The 24,786-nt window shown below is 44.1% G+C and overlaps 1 protein-coding gene across 1 annotated transcript in view; it reads left to right on the forward strand.

Moving 5' to 3' along the window:
* The window catches only part of TTC28 (tetratricopeptide repeat domain 28), a 654,105-nt gene that overhangs the window by 529,977 nt on the left and 99,342 nt on the right, over positions 1 to 24,786 (forward strand). The window contains exons 7-12 of the mRNA XM_066370598.1: positions 11,145 to 12,486; positions 13,768 to 14,291; positions 17,854 to 17,963; positions 19,615 to 19,744; positions 20,822 to 21,040; positions 22,983 to 23,151. Coding sequence (XP_066226695.1) covers positions 11,145 to 12,486; positions 13,768 to 14,291; positions 17,854 to 17,963; positions 19,615 to 19,744; positions 20,822 to 21,040; positions 22,983 to 23,151 — 2,494 coding nt within the window. The remainder of the gene's footprint in view (positions 1 to 11,144; positions 12,487 to 13,767; positions 14,292 to 17,853; positions 17,964 to 19,614; positions 19,745 to 20,821; positions 21,041 to 22,982; positions 23,152 to 24,786) is intronic.

Here is a 24,786-nt window from a genome sequence, read left to right on the forward strand (position 1 = left end):
CAGGGTTTCAAACCGGCGACCTCAGCATTTCCAGGTCGACGCTTTATCCACTGCGCCACCACAGGTCAGGCGAAGGCTTTCTGTCTCACATGCACACACTGAGCCCCTGAAGGAAATGGGCCCCATTCTCACAGCACATGCAGAGCTTGGCTATAATAGTCTCAGAGCCCATGATTTCTCACTCTCCTTAGATGAGATGACCTGGTATCAAGTTCCCTTTGGTGTATGTGTTTTGGAAATATGGTGTATCTAAGACTTAGAGTGAATTATATTCATTAGTAAAATAATGCTAGAGATGGCATGTTTTGATTTTGTTATTTGTAATATCAAGGACTATGGTTATCAAAGCTGTTTGGAATAATAGCAATGCCTTAGAAAACAGAGTATCACACTTAGACGAAAACTGGAGGCTGGGAGAAATAACCTTTTTAAGAGCCCAAGACAGTGAAATAGAGCCAGGAGTAGGGAACTTCCAATTCTGGTCATAGTACTTTTCTACCACAAAACACCATCTCCATGCAACAGGTACTTCTGGGTAACTAAAGCTGATAGAACAGAGCCCACAAAACAAATTGCCAGAAAGTCAAGAAGTGGCAGACTAAGGGGATAGGCAGTTGACCAAGGTAGTCAGCTGAGCATGCAACCAAGATAAATGGGTTATCTGATTGCTTGCTTGTTTATAACATTTCATTCCATAAGGTATTTTTCTTAGCTTACTACATCAAATGATAATACACTATAAATAGAAAATTAAGACCAGAGGAATACAAATAAAAAGTAGGAAACCAAGATCAGAAAAAAGAAGCCAGCCCTGGCCGGTTGGCTCAGCGGTAGAGCGTCGGCATGGCGTGCAGGAGTCCCAGGTTCGATTCCCGGCCAGGGCACACAGGAGAAGTGCCCATCTGCTTCTCCACCCCTCCCCCTCTCCTTCCTCTCTGTCTCTCTCTTCCCCTCCCGCAGCCAAGGCTCCATTGGAGCAAAGATAGCCCGGGCGCTGGGGATGGCTCCTTGGCCTCTGCCTCAGGCGCTAGAATGGCTCTGGATGCAACAGAGCGACGCCCCAGAGAGGCAGAACATCGCCCCCTGGTGGGCATGCCGGGTGGATCCCGGTCAGGCGCATGCGGGAGTCTGTCTGACTGCCTCCCCGTTTCCAGCTTCGGAAAAATGGAAAAAAAAAAAAAAAGAAAAAAGAAAAAAGAAGCCAAACTTGCAGCCCATAAAGGCTAACAGTGTAGAGTTTCGTATTTGAGTCAGAGCTCAAGCAAAAAGAGTAACACGTAATTCTCATTATCCAAAAGATGGGAACATGGAATTCCTCAGGGGAAGAAAAGCTGAATTTGAAAAGATCTTTCAAGAAAGATTTTATATAAGGAATTCTGGTAACAAAATTTGTAATATCAATAAAATTTAACAGTAAAATTATGATGGATTTCAGTATATTTTTTTTTAATAATAAACTTGAGTCAATAACCAATCAATCTTAGGGCATTAAGATTAAACCTCAAGTCATTGAAGCCTATTTGATATAGTCCAAGGTAATTTGGCTCAAGTTTATAGGTTTTAGTGGGCTCACTTGATTCAGGGCTAGAATTTAGAACATCCAGAAGGGTGGATGACTTAGAAGTCCCTCAGGAAACTTCTATTAATAGGTGTCGCTCTTCTCACACAGACTTTTTTAGGACAGTTTGAAATTGTAGCTTATGACAAAGGCTTGGAAGGTTGATATTGGACAGCATATCCATCAGGATGTGCTAGGATCTGTTACAGTAACAATAGCCCACAGTGTTAGTGACCCCAAAACAAGAAAGTATTATATGCATATACAGGCTACCACAGGCTCATATAACCTTCAGCAGCAGCTCACTAATCCAGACTTGCTATGGCTCTGTCTTCCTACAGAGGCACCATCTGGAACACATAGCTTACCCCCTGTCAATGAGGCAGGGGAAGAGAGAGCATGGGATTTTGTACTCCAGCTCTTAAACGCTTCTGTCTGGAAGTAATACATTGCTGTACTCACATATCATTGGGCATACCTAACTTCTCCTGAGTAGGGAAACATGTATCGGGATGTAGAAGAGAACTAGAGAGTATAGATCATTATTAATAAGTCTGCCACAGATGAGAGAGAAAGGCAGTCCAAGCCAAGCCAATGAGATGAGAAAGTCAGGCACACAAAACAGAGTGGGATCGAGTGGAAGGGCGAGTGGAGCTGCTTTATGGCATACTCTATCTAGGGAGCATGGGGCAGGAAGGAGTGGGTTCGAGCTGGATCCGGAAAGCTCATAAATGCATTATAATTGCTCTACACTTTACTCTGCAGGCCATAGGAACTCTTGGAAGGTGTTCCAGGGAGGTGGATTGGTCCAGTTTTTGGAGGCTCAGCTCAAGAGAGGAGCAGAAGCCGCTATCTCTGCATTTCAGTAATTCTACCCCAGACCTTGAAACAAAAGAAGTTTGTTTCACATTGAAATGAACTCCCTGTAACATTCTCTGCATTGTTAACTTATGAGGGTACCTCCCACCTCTCATTGTGATCCAGAATGAAAACCAGGCACACGTTGCCTTTTCCAAACAGTGACTAATGGCCGGGCTTAGCCAGGCAGGCCCAGCATATTTTTCACTCTGCTCTGGGCTTCCCACCAAGTTCTCTCACAGTGGCCTGGCCACGACCGTTAGGGATGATTGTGCCTAGCGCTTCCTACCTCATCATCCATCTCCAGAGCGCCCCTCTCAAGCCACCTCCTTTCTAAATAGGTTTAATTATTATTTCCCCTACTTCATGGTACAATTAATCTTTCCTACCGCCTCAGGATTTACAGCCACGCTAACCCAGGGAGTTTCTGAGCTATTCACCTGCAGCCTTGGTCTTTAACTATCTGGGGGAAGTAGGAAGTGGGGCCATGAATGAAAGCAGTGAAAAATCTGTGGGCTCCGCTGGCTTCCACTGGACTCCAGGCCGGTTTCTTGTGGCTGTTATACACTCCAGAGATTTAGGACCATGGCAGGAGGTACCACAGAGGAACTAACTCTGCCTCTGTTCAGCCTAAGGGGAGCCTTGAGGGCCAGGAAGTGAGCAATTAGGGACTCTCTGTTTTGACTACATTTTATTCCCTTCAAGTTTGGTTGTAAGATGAGTAAGTTCTGGGGATCTAAAGTACAGCAGGGTGGCTATAGTTAATAATACTTTTGTATTTGAGATTTGCTGAGAGTAGATCTTAAACATTCTCACCACAAAGGGTGATTGCATGTGTTATTTAAGTGGATTGTGGCAGTTGTTTCACAATGTGTAGGGATAGCAAATCATCACATTGTATACTTTAAATATATACAATTTTATCAAGTATACCTCAGTAAAGCTGGGGGGGGGGGAAGACAGGTACTGTAGTTTCTAATGGAGTGTGTCTATGGGGGAGAGAGGTGGCATCCTCAACCTTACTAGAGTAGTAGGCTCCTCGGAATGGAAACAGAAGGGAAGGGCAATTGGGATCTGGGACAGAAGTGCCACTGAACTCTCAGTGTCAGTGAAGACATCCTAAATTGCTGTTGAAGCAAAAGAAGATAACAGGTTCTTACTTCGCTTATCCTTTGGAGGAGCAAGAGGAGCCCAGTGGGTTTGATAGGAAAAGGAGACAGATGTAATTAAGATAAATGATGGCAGAAGAGACACGTGATGGCCCAAGAGGTGGCACCCACACTAGTGATTACATCAGCTGCCTCCTCCTACAGCCCTTATGATTTTCTGATCTCTAATGTGTACTTCTTTGCTCTAGATACAAATTTAGCCAGACAATCATTCTGTTCTTATATAGCTGCCACAAAGTTGGTTTGCCATGACAGTGTACCATTAGTAAAGAAGAAATGGATATATTACAATCATGACTACTTTTCACCAGCTTCATTCTAGAAGGAGAGCAGGTGCAAGAGCATGGAGTCCTGAGTCAGAGGAATGTAGGTTCCAACATCTGTCCTTCCCCTTAGAGCTGTGTGGTCCTGAGTAAGTTCTTGAGTCTTCTGGGTCTCAGAGACCACAATATTGACCTCGCTGGACTGTTTTTAAGTGTGAATGAGGTCATCAAACAGAGAGCCAGGCACAAGTTCCCAGAAAAAGCTTACCAACTGGGAAGATGATAGTGGCTGAAATCATAACTGATTTGAGAATTTCTCCCATTTAAAAATAGCTGTACCTCTGCTGTCCTCCAATGACAAAATAATAGAGACTTATCTCTGGGTATATATATAAATAGTGACCAGAAAATGAGATAGATAAAACTTCCAGTGGTTGCATTTCTAATACAGAATACTTTGATTCCAGCCAGCTGTTTACAACCAGGTCTGTTTCCTCTTCCCACTCCACGCTTTGAGATATTTTAGGTACAATATACAGGAACTCTGTGTGGGAACCTGAGAGGGAGAGTGCCCAGGGAACTTAAAGGTGTCTATAGCTGGAATGATGGGTGCCCCGGAAGACTAGTCCGCTCTCCTGGTGAGGAGGAGCATGGGAGGAGCAGTTGAGAATGTGCAATGCTGTTTCTATGGGGCAGGTGTTCTCAGCTGTTTCTACCATCCCCTCCCATACTGCCTGTGTGATAGACAAAATATCATCCTGTGCTTTAAGATTATTGAAAGTGAAAGGTGCAACTAAATATCATGATTATAAAATCAAAGCAATGGGACAGAGCACTGTGTTCCTTTCAGTCTGCACATGTCCTCTGCCCAGGCTGGTGTGGCTGCAGAGATGACGAGCAGCTGATTTCTTTCTCCCCTGAGGTCCCAGACAGAAAAAATGAACTTAAACATCACATCAGGACTTAGCTATGAGGAAGTTTCCTGATCCAAAATGGGCTACACAAGAATGCGCAGTACAGCTGTCTGCATATCTTTATTATTGATCTAACTTTTTATCAAGGAAATTTGCACACACACGCACATACACACAAAGCAGTGTAATGAACCCCACATACTTATAACCCAATTATCAACATTTGGCTAATCTTGTTTCATCTGTTTTCATAAACACATGCATGCATGCATGCACACATGCTTACTTCCCAACCCCTGCTAGAGTATGTTAAAGTAAATCATAGACACCATGTCATTTCATCTGTAAATACTTCCATATGTATTTCTAACAGATGAGAGCTTTTAAAAACACAGCTACTGTCTCATGTGACACCTAGTGAGACTAATTAATAACAATTCTTTCATGTCTTCTGCTTGCTTTTGAAGCAGATGGGTTGGGACAGCTGAGGACACATGGGTCAGGAGACCCTTCCTTAGCTCTGCCACTAACCCACTTCCTCTCCCTGGGCCCACATTAGGTCATTTATATAGTGAGGAGGTAATAGGGCTTCTTCCACTTCCCAGATCTTCTGTTTCCCCTGAGAATAGCTGATGATTTGGCTAGGTCAGTGGTTGGCAAACTCATTAGTCAACAGAGCCAAATATCAACAGTACAACGATTGAAATTTCTTTTGAGAGCCAAATTTTTTAAACTTAAACTATATAGGTAGGTACATTTCTTATCAAGGTAGCACCTGCACGTGGTATCTTGTGGAAGAGCCACACTCAAGGGGCCAAAGAGCCGCATGTGACTGGGGGGAGGGGGGCTAGGTGAAAGCAGTGAGACACACTAGAGGAGCTTGTAACCCCCATTAGAACAGTGCATTGTTAGTAAAGAGAACAATAATATTTTCAACAAATGAGAACACTTTCATTGTTTGTGGAGGCACACTGAGGCCCTCCTTTTACAGAATTCACAAGAAAAGGCAGCCAAAATTCACTGCTAAAATGCTAAATGTTTTAGTTTCAGTAGATATTCTTCAGCTTGACTTGTTCTGGTCACACTTCCATTGGTCTTTGCTGGTAACAGTTAATAATAAAAGCAAGACATACTGAGCACTTACTGTGTCCCCAGCTTCTGGACCAGCTTCTAGCAAGGATGCTATCCTTGGCTTTCACAATGGTTCTGTGAAGTGAGCATTGCTAGTCCCATAACAGTAACTGCTCCTGAAGCCTAGGTGGGGGCCCACTCTGCTGATGTTGAAACCATAGCCACGTGTCTTTTCTCCACACACCCTGTGGGAACTCTGCTTTGTGGACGATCTTCTGCCCCACTAATCTTCATTTAATTCCCCTCCCTGCAGCATGTTGTCACCTAGGGCACCCCTGCTGACAGGCCCTCTGTAAGTCTTCATCTGAGTGACGGCCCTGGAAAATCAAGCTGTGGTCTCCAAAGGGAAGGAGGATCTGCAGATTATCTCCTCAGCGTGTGCAGTCACTCTGCTGGCAGCTCCCAGGGCCTCTTTCATGTCGCCTCAACAAAGAGAACGGCTGCCAAGAGTGTGTAATGTTCAGTTCAGAATTCTCCAGGCTGGCAGCAGCCAGGGCAGTGGAGACACAGGGCAGATGAAAAAAGTTCCCACTCGGCCAGGGCCATCTCCCCTTACCTGTGCCTATGTCCCAAAGTCGTTGTGAGAATTTTCCTGTGATTCTTTATAGATCCACGGAAGTGTCAGACGAGGAGGCAGGGGAGGAGCAAAGGGGAGTGCACCGGCATGCTGGCTGGGGGTCAGATCATTTTGCTATAACCAGCAGGCAGTTTCTTTCACAAATCATAGAACCCTAGGAAGCCATTATCATCCCAACTGCTCCCTGTTAACTAGGCCAGACTCTTAAGGTCATGAAAGGAAGCGATAGTTTCTTTTCCTCTCTCTCACTCTCTAAATACTGCTCATACCATATTTAGATAGTATGCTATTGTTTACACAGATTACTGATACTACGTTTCTTTTCTTTTTTTTTTTTTTTTTTCATTTTTCCGAAGCTGGAAACCGAGAGGCAGTCAGACAGACTCCCACGTGCGCCTGACCGGGATCCACCCGGCATGCCCACCAGGGGGCGATGCTCTGCCCATCCGGGGCGTCGCTCTGTTGCATCCAGAGCCATTCTAGTGCCTGAGGCAGAGGCCACAGAGCCATCCCCAGCGCCCGGGCCATCTTTGCTCCAATTTAAGCCTTAGCTGCGGGAGGGGAAGAGAGAGACAGAGAGGAAGGAGAGGGGGAGGGGTGGAGAAGCAGATGGGCGCTTCTCCTGTGTGCCCTGGCCGGGAATCAAACCTGGGACTCCTGCACGCCAGGCCGACGCTCTACCGCTGAGCCAACGGCCAGGGCCGATATTACGTTTCTTATACTATGTCTTTGAGATGATTATAACCTGGCCTTGTTAATAGAAAAGCAAAAAACACCACAAAGTTTTTAATTTAAAAGAGAAAGGCTTGAGACGTAAAATGGCTGTCTCAAAGATACTCAGATGAATGAGGTGAGAGCCAGGTTTCTAACAGAGGACTTCTGACTTCAAGTTCTGTCTTTTTCCATTATAGTGTGCCATCTAGATACATAGCCGGCTTCCTTATGAGGGGGTACAAGTGAGGAAGGTACAGGCCTTGCAAGGAGACCTGTGTCTTTGGTGATAGGGAGCATGCAAAAAACCTGAGCTTCCTCTCATTGCCTTCTCTGAAGGTCTCAACATCATCTTAGCAACCAACTAGTGAGCATATTGGCTTAAAAATCATTGCAATGAAATCTAAAAGCTGGGGCAGGGGGTTCAGTGCAAAGACATGATTGGGAGAGAAGGTGCTCAGAGGGGGATGCAGGCACTGCTGCTACACTCCCCAGCTCTGGCTCTGTCCATAACTGTGGGGCTTATTTGAGAAATGTAGAAGTTGAGAAGAGAGGGAGTAAAGTGATTCACTTTTTTTTAAAAGAATACTTGGGGGCCCTGGCCGGTTGGCTCAGCGGTAGAGCGTCGGCCTGGCGTGCAGAAGTCCCAGGTTTGATTCCCGGCCAGGGCACACAGGAGAAGCGCCCATCTGCTTCTCCACCCCTCCCCCTCTTCTTCCTCTCTGTCTCTCTCTTCCCCTCCTGCAGCGAGGCTCCATTGGAGCAAAGATGGCCCGGGCACTGGGGATGGCTCCTTGGCCTCTGCCCCAGGCGCTAGAGTGGCTCTGGTCGCGACATAGCGATGCCCCGGAGGGGCAGAGCATCGCCTCTGGTGGTCAGAGCATCGCCCCCTGGTGGGCATGCCGGGTGGATCCCAGTCGGGCGCATGCGGGAGTCTGTCTGACTGTCTATCCCCATTTCCAGCTTCAGAAAAATACAAAAAAAAAAAAAAAAGAATACTTGGGAATTTGACATCTAAAAGGTTTCTCTTTAGATAACAGCAGTTTCAGGGTACAAGCCAAAGGCAGGTCTCTAGAACTGAAATGTTTCCATCACTAATAATTTGTCACCACTAAAAGGGGTTTCAGGTGTTGCTAAGCTATTGCTTCTTGGGAAGCTCAGAGTTTCCAACCCTGAGATAGGTTCTGAGAAACTCTGATCCTTCCAGCTAGGATGCTGGTGACCCCTCCAACCCAGGGGTGTGGCCAGATCCAATCTTTAGGAATATTACTCCTCTTATCGAATCAGAATTTCAAGAATATTTTCAGTAATTTTTAAACCAAGGATTGTGCATTCATCATAGAAAAAAACTTACAATACAGATAATCAAAAGGAATAAAAAAAGGCCATTCCACCACTCAGTGATTATTACTGTTAACATTTAAATAAATTATTTTGTGTGCTATATGTGTATGTAGTATAAATGCAAACATATAGTATATATTTATACATATAAGCATAAAAACACATCCTATTGTTTTTATTAAAATGTATTCTTTTATGACCATATATCCCATTAATATAGTATAATTTTTTCCCATGTCAATATGTGAACTTCTACTTTAGCATTTTTAATGATACCAAGTTATTGCATTGCATAGAGTACCATGATTTCTTAGTTATTTTTAAATTATGAAATATTTTACTCAAACAAATACACAGAAGAATTGCCATAGTTTATTTAATCTACCACCTCCAGAATTCCTTTTCCTGAAAGCATCTAGTAATTCAGTAACTAGATGCTTGAATTTCACTTTATAGTTTATAATACACTTGTACACATATTATTTCATTTGATCCTCACTACTACACTCTAAGGTCAGTATCATGATTATTATTTTCGTCATTTTATAGATGAACCTTCAAAAGCTCAGAGAGGCTAAATGATTTATCCAGTATCCTAAGTCTAGTTAATGTCAAAGAGATGGCTGGGCCCAGAGACAGGCATCACTCCTGTGGCCGGGCAGACCTCCATCGCGGGCGGGAGGAAGTGGGGACCGGAGAGCAGCCCTGGCATGCTCCTCTCTCCCCACCTCACTGCAGCATTTACAGTGTGTACTGACTCGTGTGCTTCATGACTGTCTCCTTTGTGCCTCTGTGTGCTTTTTGAGCACTGTCCCTGATGCCCACCACAATATGAATACACAATTTGCAGTTAATGTGTCCTGGGTCAATGTGTAAGTGAATAAATGAAGGAATAAACAAATGAACAAAGAACAAGAATGACAGAATGAAAGGTGTGATAGAGATAAGCAAATTACGGAGGTTGGGTTTTGACAACTTTCTTTCTCAGTGCCTCTATTTTCAGATATTTTAATAAGAACCCATCTTAGTGTCTTTGAGTTTTTGTACTTCTGCAGGTTTTGGCCACCACTGCAAAGATCACACATTGATAGATGGAAAAAAAAACACGTTTGCCCTGGCCAGATAGCTTGATTGGTTAGAGCATCGTCCCAATACACAGAGGTTGCTGGTTCAATCCCTGGTCAGGGCACTTAAAGGAACAGCTTGATGTTTCTGTCTGTCTGTCTCCCTCTTCCTCTCGTTCTAAAATCAATTAAAAAAAATTTTTTTTAAGCGTATTCAAAACCAAGGGCAAGGAGAAACCTGTTTGCTTACTAGAGTCCTCTAGCCTTCCAATGCCCCCTCAAACCAGCCCCAACTGGAATGAACCAGGCTCACTTTAAAGGCATCTTCAAAGTTACCTTTATAATACCCCTCATTTTGGAACCACTTGATATTTATGATGTATCTCATTTGAACTGCTTGTGAAAACATTAGGTTAGCTTAGCAGCTATAGCATAGTTTATGAAGGTTGCTTGAAGTGCTGTTATTGTTGACAGTAAAAGCTGTATAGCAGGATTACAAGAAACTTTGGAACAAAAATCATTAAAATTCTGTCACCTAACAAGGCAACTATTTTTATTTTTGCATAATCCCCTCAAGGTTTTGTTCATGTGCATATATTTTTTTCCTAGTCATTGTCACAGGGAGCATGTGGCATTGTTTTCTGCTTTTTCCACTTAACATTATGGTAAGAACCTCTTTCCCCCATTTTTCTGCATAGACTTCATAATTATCTTTTTTATGACTGCATAATCCTCTACTGAATTGATATACGTTCCCCAGTGTTTGCCACTTAAGATGTTTCTGATTTTCCACTAACGTCCACTGCTGCAGTAAACATTGTTATGCGTATAGCTTTTGCATTTGTGGAATGATTTCCTGAGAATGCCACACTCCCACGAACAGCGTTGCAGGGTCTGAGCAGGACTGTGTGGTTCTTGCCATGCTGCTTCTCCAAAGACTGCCCCCATTGATGTCCCGAAGTTGATGTGTCAACCAATTTCAGGGCAACCTCATCAGTAGAGGATGTCGTTTAAATTTTTTGTTTGCTAATTTAGTAAAAGTAAAATGGTACTTCAGGGTTGCTTTATTTTGCATTTCTTTGATTATTAAAAGAAATTAGCATTTTCCCCTCTGGTTACTTTTTGGAGTTCATTGGATCAGAGTTGTCTGCTCACGTGGTGCTTTTGCTGATTTCAGTAAATTTAAATCTTGAATTTTAAAAAGGTCAGACCAAGTAATGTCTACACACAATAGCTATTGAATTTTTAAAGGTATGTTTTATATATTTTCCAGTATCATGTTTGCCTTTTAATTTTAAGTTATATTTGTAGTTAAAAATGTCTTATTTTTGTAATCAAATCTGTCAGTGTTTTTCTTGTTGTTGTTGCTTGGAAGCATAGAAAGCTAGTCCTCCTCTGAAGAGCTAATAAATATTTAATTCTGCCTTCTGTTATTTTAAACTCTTTAATTCATCTGGATGTATTTGAGTACAAATCGAATTGCAAATTACATTTTTTTTCCAAATTGCTAATCAGTTATTCCAACCTTTTCTGTTCCTTTAATTTTCTTTCTCAGGAATTATACACCAGATGAAAGGCGATTATGATACTGCACTGAAACTCCACAAGACTCACCTGTGCATTGCCCAGGAGCTGAGTGATTATGCTGCCCAGGGCCGTGCCTATGGGAATATGGGCAATGCCTACAATGCTCTAGGCATGTATGACCAGGCGGTCAAGTACCACCGGCAGGAGCTGCAGATCTCAATGGAAGTGAATGACCGTGCCTCACAGGCATCCACACACGGAAACCTTGCTGTGGCCTACCAGGCCCTGGGTGCCCATGACCGGGCCCTACAGCACTATCAGAACCACCTGAACATTGCCCGGGAGCTGCGTGACATCCAGAGTGAGGCCCGGGCCCTCAGCAACCTGGGTAACTTCCACTGCTCTCGGGGAGAATATGTCCAAGCTGCCCCCTATTATGAACAGTATCTCCGGCTTTCTCCAGACCTTCAAGACATGGAAGGAGAAGGAAAGGTCTGCCACAATCTTGGCTATGCCCATTACTGCCTGGGAAATTACCAGGAGGCGGTGAAGTACTATGAGCAGGATCTGGCACTGGCTAAAGACCTTCATGACAAATTGAGCCAAGCAAAAGCTTACTGCAACTTGGGCCTGGCATTCAAGGCTCTGCTGAACTTCAGCAAAGCTGAAGAGTGTCAAAAGTACCTGCTGTCCCTAGCTCAGTCCCTGAATAATTCCCAGGCTAAATTTCGAGCCCTAGGGAACCTGGGTGATATATTCATCTGTAAAAAAGATATAAATGGTGCAATAAAATTCTATGAGCAGCAGCTGGGTTTAGCTCACCATGTAAAGGATAGAAGACTGGAGGCCAGTGCATATGCAGCCTTGGGCACTGCATACCGAATGATCCAGAAATATGACAAGGCCTTGGGTTATCACACTCAGGAACTGGAGGTTTATCAGGAGCTGAGTGACTTGCCGGGAGAGTGCAGAGCTCACGGGCACCTGGCTGCTGTCTACATGGCCCTTGGGAAATACACAATGGCATTCAAATGTTATGAAGAGCAGCTGGACCTAGGGCAGAAGCTGAAGGATCCAAATCTAGAAGCCCAGGTCTATGGCAACATGGGCATCACAAAGATGAACATGAATGTGATGGAAGAAGCCATCGGCTACTTTGAGCAGCAGTTGGCCATGCTGCAGCAGCTTAGTGGAAACGAGTCCGTGCTCGACAGGGGCCGAGCCTATGGCAACCTGGGAGATTGCTACGAGGCCCTGGGTGACTATGAGGAAGCTATCAAATACTATGAACAATATTTATCTGTTGCCCAGAGTCTGAATCGCATGCAAGACCAAGCCAAGGCTTACCGGGGCCTAGGAAATGGACACAGGTAAAAATGACAGAGGAAACATGTGGTTGATAAACCTACATAAAGAGCATTTTTGACAATAATGGCATCTGAATGTCTGCATGTGGTTTATTAATTACAAAACATTTTCATACATAGCTCATCTGCTTCTTTCAATGATTCTGTGAATTTAACAGGGGACAGCATCACCCTTATGTGAGGGAAGAAGAAACTAGGGCCCAGAGAGGTTAGGTTAATCTCCAAGATTATGCAGTTTAAAAGGGACAGCTAGAGTCACACCTAGGGCTCCCTGACTCCAACTGCATTGCCTTTTGACTATTTTGTAGTGCGCAGGATAAAAGAGGTAATAAGAATCGGAAAGATGAATGCTTCAATTTAACTGATCTTTTCTGACTGCCTTCCACATTATAGGAATGTATTTTTTAATACACCATCTGTACCTAGGGCGGTGACCAATTACTCGGTCTCCATTTTGTTGCTTTTAGAGAAAGCCACCTGATAATGGCAGGAGTAAAAAATATACTATCACGACGCTAGGTGCCTTGCATGGATATCTTATTTAATATTTATAGCAATCTTGTATTACTCTACATTTATTATCATTTGCTATGTGCTGGGGGATTTGTTATCATTTAGAAACTAAGGATTAGGAAAAGGAATTCATGTGCCCCCACACAACTGGTTTGGTCTGCTGCCAAAATCTATGTTCTTCCCACTCTTATCTTGTCATCTCTTAGCACAGAAGGACACACAATTGGCCAGGGTGATGCTTTTCCTTCTGAATGTGGGGAACCCAAGAAGGTGTCTGTGTCTGCAAAATATACAGCCTGTCCAGATAGGCAGGGGATTAGGGCTCCTGGAGTGGAGGAAAGGTGAGGGTCAAACTAAATCATCACCCATGGAGTGCTCTGAGGAGCTCGGGGTGAAAGATTTATAGACATTGTAAAGTGATTTCAAAAACATAGTCTAAGCGGTAGTGGAAATTGGGAGGCCCAAAGAACCAAACAGTTCACTTGCTATCATTGTGCCTATTAATATATTTTATGTTTCCTCTGGGGTATATATCCCATTGAATCTCAAGCTCTTGGGAAGGTCACTAAGGGATGACTTTTGAATTGCTTTCCAGATTATGAAATTCCCCTGCATCTCACTCTAAGGCACATGATAGATTTTAGCTAGAAGAGGAGTTAAGAGCTTCTATAGTAAGTGACAGTGACAAATGCTTTTCATTTTCTCAGGGGCTTTAGTATGTCTGCACCTGCACAAAATAATATCATTGCTTTTCTGTCTACATCCCCACAGGGCAATGGGGAGCTTGCAGCAAGCCCTTGTGTGCTTTGAAAAGAGGCTCGTGGTTGCCCATGAGCTCGGGGAGGCCTTTAATAAAGCCCAGGCCTATGGAGAACTGGGAAGCCTGCACAGCCAATTAGGGAATTACGAACAAGCCATTTCCTGCCTTGAACGTCAGCTGAACATTGCTAGAGAGATGAAAGACCGAGCTCTGGAAAGTGATGCAGCCTGTGGCCTGGGGGGCGTTTACCAGCAGATGGGGGAATATGATACAGCCCTGCAGTACCACCAGCTGGATCTGCAGATTGCGGAGGAAACCAACAACCCCACGTGCCAGGGACGAGCCTATGGGAACCTGGGGCTGACGTATGAATCTCTGGGCACCTTTGAGAGGGCTGTGGTTTATCAAGAACAGCACTTGAGCATTGCTGCCCAGATGAACGACTTGGTGGCCAAGACGGTGTCATATAGTAGCCTAGGAAGGACCCACCATGCTTTGCAGAACTATTCCCAGGCGGTCATGTACTTACAGGAAGGTAAGTGCAAAGGCCCGTTGTAGTCTCTGGGTCTACTCTGAGACGGAGTTCAGAGTCTACTTGGAAGAAATTATGCAGTCTGAGTGGCCACTTAATCAGATCAGTTGTACTCCAAAACCATGGTGCCCCTCCCCATTGGGTGTTCCTTAATGGTACAAAGGTGTTCTAGAGTCCAGAATGAATTACCTAGCTTGTCTTTATCTGCTAACCCACTGCCCAAGGAGCAGATACCTGCCTTGCTTTTCAGAATCCTCTGAGAGAACAACACATTCTCCCAAGGTGAATCAAGTAAGATCTTAGTCATGTAGAATTTAAGCGTCAGAATCAGAGGGACATGTACATCTGTTTGAAGACCTATTGTCCCTCTAGAAATTTCCTCAAATATATAGAACTATATAGAAGTCAAATCTGATGTAGTAACTGAGGTCTAGGCTTGAAGCATCAGTCTGGGGGATCACTCAAGCAGTTGACTAGGTTTCCTTCCCAGATATCACCCTCAATGCTTGGGATGGTGGCACAGTAGTCTTGTTCCAGGCAGGCCCAGAAAATGGCTGCTGCTGCTGTTCCTTGTCTCCCGTCCCCCTACCCTCCCCTCCCGACTTCCTCTGCCCCTCCCTTCCCCTTCCCTTCTGATGATGTCAGGTTCCATGCAGTTACCTAAGCAGTCAGTCCTTGGAGGCTTCCTTACTCTAGAAGCAGAAGTTCCATAACAGTGTATTTGGCCTTCACCCCTTTTCTCTTCTACTCTCGAAAGTACTTTCCTCCACACGGGCACATTGCATCCTCCCATCCTGGGAAGGGAAAATGGCAGGTATGATGGTTCCCCCTCACTAGTGAAAGGAAATTGTTGCTGATTTCAACCAAAAACTCAGTTTCCAACAGTTTTTGCTTATATAGTTTATTTAATTGGATTGAATTCTCACAATAACCTTGAAAGGTTTTTATTCCCGTTTGCGGCTAAGTAACCTGGGACTCAGAGAGTACATTGATTTTATCCTGACCACATGGTCAGTCAGTGGTGGAGTAGGGCTCGGCATAGGTTCTCTGACCCCAGGAACCTTGTCAGACCCTGTGTAGAGTTGCTCTTGACCTCCTAAGAACAGAGTGGGGTTGGGGCAGTTGTATCCCCTATTCCTCCTCAGTGAGCCTCAGCTAGGAAGCTGGGAGAGAGGGAAGCAGGAAGCAACATGGAAGGTGGGCCAGAGGCTGACTCTTCCTTGCACAGACCAGAGACTGCTCTGGCCTGCAGGCGGAGAGGTTCCTGAGAGGCTGAGAGCCACTTCCCAGACCTTATTTGGCTCCCACTCGGTGGGAGCTTGCCTCCGTGCATTAAATATGAGAACCGGCTTTTGGTTTCCTGAAACTTGACTGTGGTCAAGTTCCAACAGACTGGGGGCGATTTTCAGTTGAATTTGTGAAAGCTATTAAATTGAGACCCAGCCTCTGACAACCTTTCAGCTATGTTCTTTTGTACTTCCTGAAATATTGTTTCCATAAAGCAGCTGCTTTGCCTGAGACATTGTAACATAATTCTATATTTATGGGAAACTCTCAATTTCATTTTTATTGTTTCTTGTAGATATAAGTCTTGCAGAAACCTAAATTCTTATCATGGCATCTCCACAGTGTCTGCTTTGTGGATGTGCTCCTCCAGAGAGCCTGGGGGCCAAACAAGATACTTTTCTCCTGAGCTGTGACAGGAGCAGAACACCTGGAAGGCCCTGTCTGGGTTCTCTGAGTTGGGTCCATACCCTCTTGCAATGAGGGAACACTTCAGTCAGAAACAACCTCATTGCTTTCTCTCCTGGTTTTCAGAGGGGCTGTGGATCAACCTCCTTGGGCTCCACTGCCAAAGAATCCCACTTGCGGAGCCTGGTCTGAGTCTTTTGAACAGCTCTCCAGGTGATTTGTATAGACACCCATGGTTGAAAGTACGGTCTCACTTGGCTTTTTCTCCTCTTTGCAAGTGAGGAAAGGGAGACTGGAGCGATTTAGTGACTTTAGGTCCTAGTAGACCAGTTCCAGGAGAGCTGGATGGGAGGGGAAGATTCCTAAGAGGTGGAAGCAGGTAGAAACTGGGGCGTAACAGATGCTATGTCTGTCCAGTGGGCCTTTAGATCTTCACTGCTGAACCTTTGACTATTGGCCAGGGATTGTCCCTCATGCTGGGGACCCAGCAGGTAACAAAGCACGGAACATAACTCAGAGCGGAGTGGAGGGTGGGGGCAGCTACCTCAATGAATTTTACCTCCAACTCAAAAACTCAGACCTGGCAGGGATAGTTGTATTGAAGGCGGAGTATGGTTAGCTTGTTAAAGGTTAGAACAACCAGTATCTTCCTGGTTTTCACCCAAGAACCATCTTACTTCATTTGTGTTTCTATTCTGTGAGGTATTTGAAAATGTGAATAACTTGCAAGTATCATTTTTGTTACCCAGTGACATGATTTAAACCTAAAATGCTATTTCTAAGTTTTCTGAGTTATGTGCATTTTAAAATGCATAATATTTTATGAGCTTGAACCTGAGTATTGCTTTTATTAGCCTCTCAGCTGACTCAGTTCCTTTTCAAAAGTCTGAAATTGCACAGGCCCAGCATGCTCAGAAGCAGGCTCTCATCCACCTTGAATTAGATGAGAAATAGGAAATCCTTCCTTTGTGTGCACAGTTGTAGGGTGGGAGCCCTCATGCTGTCTTCTGCACAAGCTAACTCCTGTGTACAGAGAGCAAAGTAATGAGGGCAAAGTGATGCTGAGAACTGCTTAGTGGCCAATACAATAAATGTTTGCCCTCCTATTTGCCTCCCACAATGCCTTGGAGGTTGCTAGTGTCCTGAAATTCAGAAGCTTACTGTAGGTAAGTGACCCAAACTGCAGGTGTCTCTCTGAAAGCCATTAGAATGAGGACAGTCTCATTTAAGACTTTGGACTTGTAATGGTACTTGTTCTGCCACCCTGCTGAGGCACATCAAAGTCTCAGCCTTAAAGGAAAAACAGATTGGACATGAAAAGCATCAGTAGCATCAGTAATACAAGGCAGGGTCAGGCGGTATGAGCCTTCTGCTTTTGGGAGGGCATCAGATATGTCTTGCACCAATACAGATTGGATCCTGTGCACATGAGATAGGCGAAAAGTATCAGCTTGGCTTCTGTGCTTGACTATGGAACTGTCAGGAAAAGCTTTTGCCAACCAGAGAATTGGATTAGATCATTTTATAGGCCAGGCGTTTTCATTTGCAAAGCGAGGGATTTCACATCTGGGAGGGTGACAGTTTAGGTTCCATTGGTTTCACTGTTTCTGCCTGCCATGCAAACCTGTCTCCTGCTGATAGCCATCACCTGCGTTCTTACTGGGGCATCTTGGGGGGTCCTGGAAAGGTTGCTATCCTCACAGAATTTGAAGAGAATGCTTACTCTGCCTTGGCTAATTCTACTCTTGTTCTGCACTTTATCTAGCTGTGTTAACATTTTTTATATACACCTGAGGCAGAATTACCTTCCAGGACTCCTTGACAGGTAGAATTGTGTATCTTCTATGTGTCCTTAAAAGTTCTCTGATTTCAGGTTTAAGGTTAGCTGAGCAACTGGGCCGAAGAGAAGATGAAGCCAAAATTCGCCACGGTCTTGGCCTCTCCCTTTGGGCTAGTGGGAACCTGGAAGAGGCCCAACACCAGGTGAGTAGAACCCCTCCCTGTCCCAAGTGAATTTTCTTTCCAGAACTGTGGGAGGCCTTGGGATTACTCTCCTAGTAGAAATGACATTGGCCAGAACGTGCTGACCTCTACACTTGGGAAATCCTACACTTACTGGATTTCCAGCTGGTACTAGCCCAGAAGTGCTGAACCATAACAAAGATTCTTGCTCAGTTGTGTGATTGATTTCTCAATAATTTCAATAATTTCTTTGAGTAATTTTGTTGGAATTCTTGTGTTATGTGCACTGTTCCTTATTAATCCTTAATGTGAAGTTACATACATATATTTTATGACAGAAGTAAATAATCTGAGAATGCATAATTATTGGATTTAATATCCTTCTGATTTCTAGTTATACTAATAGATTCTCTCTTTCTCTCTCTCTTTCTCTCTCTCTCTCTCTCTCACACACACACACACACACACACACACACACACTCACTCATAGTTCATGTCTCTTTATATGCACATGCTTGAAGAGAAGCCCACTCTCATGCTGGCTCTGGGGACTGGAAAGATCCCTAGAGTTATGGGTTCCTCTGGCAGGTTGGAGAAGTTGTGAGATGACATCATCTAAATCACACACTTAACTGCCTAGGCAGCGTGTGAGCAATTAATGTGGGGGGCATTGTGCTGGGAGAGGGGGCAGAAGGGGCATAGGATAAGGGAATCAAGGCTCCTATTAGTGGTGCTCATAGGAATTGAGGACATAATGTGACTGAATTTGTGCCATAGCTTCCTGAAATGTGATGGTATTTTAGTGTACTTTTAAAACAATTAAAGGCAAATTAAAGAATTAATTCTCTTAAGTTTCTGGTTTTAAAAATTAAAACTTTTATTGATACAATGATTTACAATTTTCAAAGTACTTTCACTCATTGTATGTATCCTTAAATAACTGTGGGAGGTAGAATGATAACTGCCCCCTTTCTAGAGAAGAAACTGAGGCTCTGAATCTTACCAAAGGTCACACAGCAAGCACATTAGTAGCAAAGTTGGAAATACATTCCCCTCCTAGTCTTAGCATTCTATTTTTTAAATTTTCATAAACTTAAAACTGATACTGTATTTTCAGCATATAAATATCAGAGCAGGAAAGTGTCCCCTTAGGCATGTTGAGACTTGACCCTGGAACTCGACTGTGCAGGTTAGTGTTTGATTTAGCTGCACTGCCTACAGAAGGCCTACCCCCTCTGGAGAGTGGCTGCCTTCATCTCCTTTCCCTTAGCCCAGTCCACGTGCCTCCCACCCCTTGTGCCTAGAGCTGTGTGAGTGCTGAGTTACCGCTGCTTGATGATGAGAGGCTTTCTTCTAAATTCAGAATCAGCACTTGGTTGGATTAACAGCTGATTTTTTGTTTTACAGCTTTTAGACTATAATCTATAACCCCTGTCTTTTAGATTCCTTTATCTGTCAAAAGTTGGTTACATACATATAATTGATCAGGTATGATCTGATGCCTTTCCACTAGGACATACCTGGAAGTAAAGATTCATCCTTTCAACCCTTAAAAAGAAATTTGTTTTAGGTGGTGCACCAAGATGTGAGTAAACATTGTCTTTAGTTAGTGACTAGCTGGACAGTGGCTTCTGGGGAATGGATAACGACGCTCTTTGTCCCATGCTTGCAGCTCTATCGGGCATCAGCCTTGTTTGAAACAATCCGACATGAGGCGCAGCTGAGCACAGACTACAAGCTCTCCCTCTTCGACCTGCAGACGTCATCCTACCAGGCCTTGCAGCGGGTGCTTGTCAGCCTAGGTGAGAGCAGCTGGGGTCCCACAGAGCATGTGTGCACTCGTGTAGCCAAGTCGTGTAGAGATTGTTGTAATGGAGTGCGACTTGTCCTTACAACAGACTGTGGAGCCCCAACCACAGTCCAGCCACTAAACATTTTTTCATTTAGTCAACAAATGAGCATTATTTGTTGAGCACCTACTATGTGCTGTGTGCCAGCCCTGGGTCCTATAGTCAAGAAGGCCTGGTTCCTGACCTCAGGAAGCTCTTAACCTGTCAAGAGACAGAAGAAAATGAGTCCAGTATGGTGTGTTGGGTGCTGGGGTAAAAGAAACTTGGTGTTGTGGAAACAAAGTGGATTGGTGGGCAGCCCCAATAATATCACCTGTTATATAGCTTGGTGCTTTGAATAATGTCTCCCGGGCGTCTTCACATTTAGTGGCCCTTTTAAACTTTACAGTAGACCTTTGAGATAGGCAAGGCAGCTATTAGGGTTCCTCTTAGTGAGACAAGGTCAGAGAAAGGGAGAAGGATACATTCAGAAAGGGCCCAGCATGTATAAAGGCACAGCACTGTAATTTGGGTGGGTGGGGCAGGAATGGGGTATGTATGACAATGCAAAGCGTGGAGGGGCTGCATTGAGGAGAGACGGAAGGATGGTCAAAGGCTAAGTCCCATAGGGCTCGTCAGCCAATGTCAAATCAGAGTCACAGCTGAGCAGGGGCACCAGAGTGTAAGTCATCAGATCCAAAGAGCCAAGTGAGTGGAGTCAGGAGCCAGGAGTCTGGGAAGCAACTCAGACTATGGCGCAGAGCTGAGGATGAATCCTAAACTGTTGGCTCTCTTGTGGTATGGCTGCAAGACTGGGGATGGCCTGCGACCATGGAAGTGGTGTAGAATCTGAAATGTGGGGTTTTATAAGAGTAGACACTGCACCTGTCATCTGAAGCAGGGACTTGAACTTGAAACAGTGTGACTGAGGTTCTGGCACACATTGGAGAGCAGGGGTAGTGGCGTTTCTGCCCAGGACCTCTGGCTGATGGCCCTCTTTTAGTAAGCACATGCTCTGTGTAGTCCTCAGTCTTCCCTTTTGCCTCCTAGGCCATCATGATGAAGCCCTGGCTGTGGCAGAAAGAGGACGGACGAGGGCATTTGCAGATCTTCTGGTAGAACGACAGACAGGACAACAGGACTCTGACCCCTACTCTCCAGTCACTATTGATCAGATCTTAGAGATGGTTAATGGCCAGAGGGGACTAGTGCTTTACTATTCCCTGGCCGCAGGCTACCTATATAGCTGGCTGCTTGCTCCTGGAGCAGGTAAGATCTCTTTCTGTGGGAACAGAGCAATTATACTCCACACTGAGAAAGTATTGACTAGAGGTGGAAGAGGTGCATTACCATAGATCAGACCAAGAAGCTGATGTCGGCTTTCAGGAAAATCTCCACCACAGCGGATATTCCATAGTGGGGTATTCATTAATAAGACAGCCCAGCTTTCCCATTCCCCCAAGAAATCACTGCTCCTCACTGGCGAATGTGGAAGCATTTATCAAAGGAGATTAAGAGCAGGAGAATTAATTTCACTAGTAGTCCTATTTTTAGGCTGCTATTGTTCATTAGCTAATAAAGGATGACTGGAAGTCCTAACGAGTTCTTTCTAAATATGATTTACTGATTGTGACCCTTTGTCATAGTAAAGTTAAAGAAACTAAAATGATAATGGCAACTCCCCTCACAGTATATAAATGAAGTCTTATGCTTGAGATTTCTGAGTTTAGCAGAACCCATTATGACCAGTTTTGTTCGTCGTAAATCTATTTCAGAAGTAAAAATCTCCTTTGATTAAATCGGCATTAAATGTTTAAGCTGTAACTGTTTCACTAAATACAGAACTACTAATTAGCTGGTAGGGCCATATTTTTTTGCATAATAAAATGCCAATGGCTTTGCCATGTTGAAGACACACCCGATCCAATTAAGAGTTTATTGACTGGGAAGGTGGATCTTATAATTAGGGATCTTGAAGACTGGGCTTCTTGAATATCCGTAAGCCAATTTCAAAACGTTCAACTGCCAGGAGAATTGACAAGGTTTCTTGATTATATTCCCATCCCTTTGATTTAAAAGCATGATGGCTGGATGACAGCTCGCAGATGCTTCTTGGGTCCTAAGCACTCGTGCCTGTACATTCCGTGCCTCAGCATTATTGTCATCTTTTCCCCGTAATGCCATGTTTTTTTGTGGGCTTTCCATAAAGAACATTTTTACCTCTGACCTTTTTTATGCTAAAGGTTTTAAGCTGTGATGTTCACGGTGACATGGCGAGTGTCAGCCACCATGGAATGAATCCCTGCGTATTCCAGCCCCAGAGGGTCACTGATACTCAGGAGGACACAGTTGACAACAGAGATATCAAGCTCTTTCTCTCTGTGGTTGTTGCATTTTGGGGACATGACTTGACAGGTGGTATACCCAAATCCCTGTAATAATGAGCCATGTATAATGAGGCTCCTATTGTTTCTCTTTCTGTTCCTCTTTTGCTCTTAATGAGACTGAAGCTTTCACTGGGGCACTAATCCAATCAGAGAGGACCAGTTTTTTCCAGGGCTGACACACCTCATTATCATTTGTGAATATGTCCTATGTTTATTGTTTAGAAAACCATCGTGGATTCTGTCAGTTTCATGCAGCCATTCATTGTTTTGCTTTTTGCCCATTAATGACTATTGACCAGTTGGTCTTATTTAAAAGTAGTTTTAAATGTTTTTATCTGGCCTGTGTACTACATATTTGTTTTAATTTGCTTTTGTAAAATAAAAGGTCTCTGGGTGACACAGTTTCTACTTGGCTGGTTATATTTTTATTCAGGATTTCAATTTCTGGGGTGACTGTATGCTGGCATGCTCACACTCTATTCCTGAAAGAAAACTTTCCCTAGTTGGTGCTCAGAAGCATTTGTTTTGAAAGACCTAAGAAGTAGTGATCATTTCAGGTGATTCTGAAAACATCATCAAAAACGAAAGCCCTACCTTGAATTCCCTGGTTTCAAGCACCAAACCTGACGGTAAAAGCTGCAAAAAGAGTACTGACCAAACTTCTGAAAACCTTCTTAAGGTCATGGATTTCAGGGTTTCTTTACATGGTTTGGAGGAAGGCATGCTTGTAGAAGAGGGTGCATAGTATTGGCATTGCCGTCCTCCACCTTTCCCTCCCCCAGCCCCAGTCCTGTGTAACATTGGCTGTGCCTGTCTTGCTTCAGGAATTCTCAAGTTTCACGAGCACTACCTGGGAGACAACATGATGGAAAATGCCAGTGACTTCCAGGCTGGCAGCAGTGCCGCTCTTCCGATAGCTACCACCAGCTCGGCCCTGGAGCAGCACATCGCCAGTGTGCGGGAGGCCCTGGGTGTGGAGTCGTACTACTCAAGGCAAGTACCACACCTTTCACAGTCCCGTCCACAGATACAGTTTCAGGGGTTTTGTTTTGTTTTTGTTTTTTTAGTATTCTATTTGAGATCTTTTGAAATTCACACTTTTGTGCCTAGTTTATTCACAGTTGCTGCAGCAGAAAGAAATGTGTCTCTGGAGCGCAACCCCCCTAGTGGGCTGCATTGATTCTTTCTGGTAGTTTCCTTTCAGACAGCGCCTCATCAGAGATGCCCATTTCTAAAGAGGGTTTGTAGAATGTTTGAACATAAACATGACTTTGAATTTAACATACCAGCTAATTAAAACTGAGGTGAGTTTTTGGTTATAAAACAATTTATAATGAGTTTGAATGATAGCTGAATGCCTGATAGAGTAAGTTGGCGCTGGTGATGGGGTCCTTGCGTACATCGGGAGCTGAGGTGGAGGGGGTAGAGCTCCCAATATCAAGAATAGGGAAGAGAAGTGCTTTTTTGCAAAGACAGTAAGAAACATTTGGTAATGACTGACTCTTTTACAGATGGAAAATAATTCCCACAAGCACTCTGTTTCTGGGGAAAATCAAAAGAACAGGATTCCTTAGAGTTGGTCATAGCCAGATTCCTGGCATTTCAGCCCTCTGTCCTGACAGTAACAGGCATAGAGAAGGTCTGTGTGTCAGAGAATCTGCTGTGTTAGTTAGCTGGTGTCAGTTCCATAGGATATCTGCTTGTCTCTTTTTTTTCACTTTTATCTTTTCTGCTTGTCTCTTGAATGATTTCATTTGTAATCATGAAAATCCTAAGATATCACTGTGATTTCTTTAGAGATGCTTATTCCAGGCACCCAGATGAGTGGTGGGCATTGCCAGCAGCTGGATTGACTTTTGAGGTGCTTATGAGGTTGGGGACAAGTTCTTAGATGGGAAATAATCATGGGGTAATGTCATATCAAGACTGGAAGGGACTGTAGTGATCATCTAGTCCAACGCCCTCGTTGAACAGAAGCCAGTCCCAAACCGGACTTGGTGACAGCTGAGTAAGTGTCACAGCCAGGATCAAAACAGTCTAGCTCTCACCCAGACTCCCAGGCCATTGCTTGTTTTGTTCTTAATTATCAAAATTAATATATTTTGAGAAATAGCTGAAGCATGTAAGACTATCATCTCCAGCTTTTGCTTGTATTAAGTCTGAACAGGCATCAGACACATGCACATTGTTGTCTTGTTTCTTCTATGACATCCTGGAGCATCCCCATCCTTAACACTGGGTAATAGTGTGGTGATTATGGGAGCTTGACAGTACAGAAATCCCAAGGACTTGAAAGCAAGGCTACTTCCTGAGATTTAATAGACCATAAGATAGATCAGGCCAGGGGTATACAAAGCTGCTTTAGAAGACAGAAAGGCACTTAGGCCAGTCTCATTAAAGTGTAACCTGACCTAAGGAATTGCATATCCAAGGCAAGTATTAAAATGATTGGTCAGCAGTAGAAATGCACGCAAAAAATGGGCAGTGCCCCTTTCCGACATTGTCAAAAGGAAAAAGAATCTTTAAGGGACTTCAGGTCCCCTTGGAAGGCTGTTCCCATGGTGGACTTGCAGTCTTTATATACTCTTACCCTTCCCATCTCTCCTCCTCTCCACAACTGTTTGAATG

The sequence above is a fragment of the Saccopteryx leptura genome, chromosome 2, assembly GCF_036850995.1.
Source record: "Saccopteryx leptura isolate mSacLep1 chromosome 2, mSacLep1_pri_phased_curated, whole genome shotgun sequence".
Classification (NCBI taxonomy): Eukaryota; Metazoa; Chordata; class Mammalia; order Chiroptera; family Emballonuridae; genus Saccopteryx; species Saccopteryx leptura.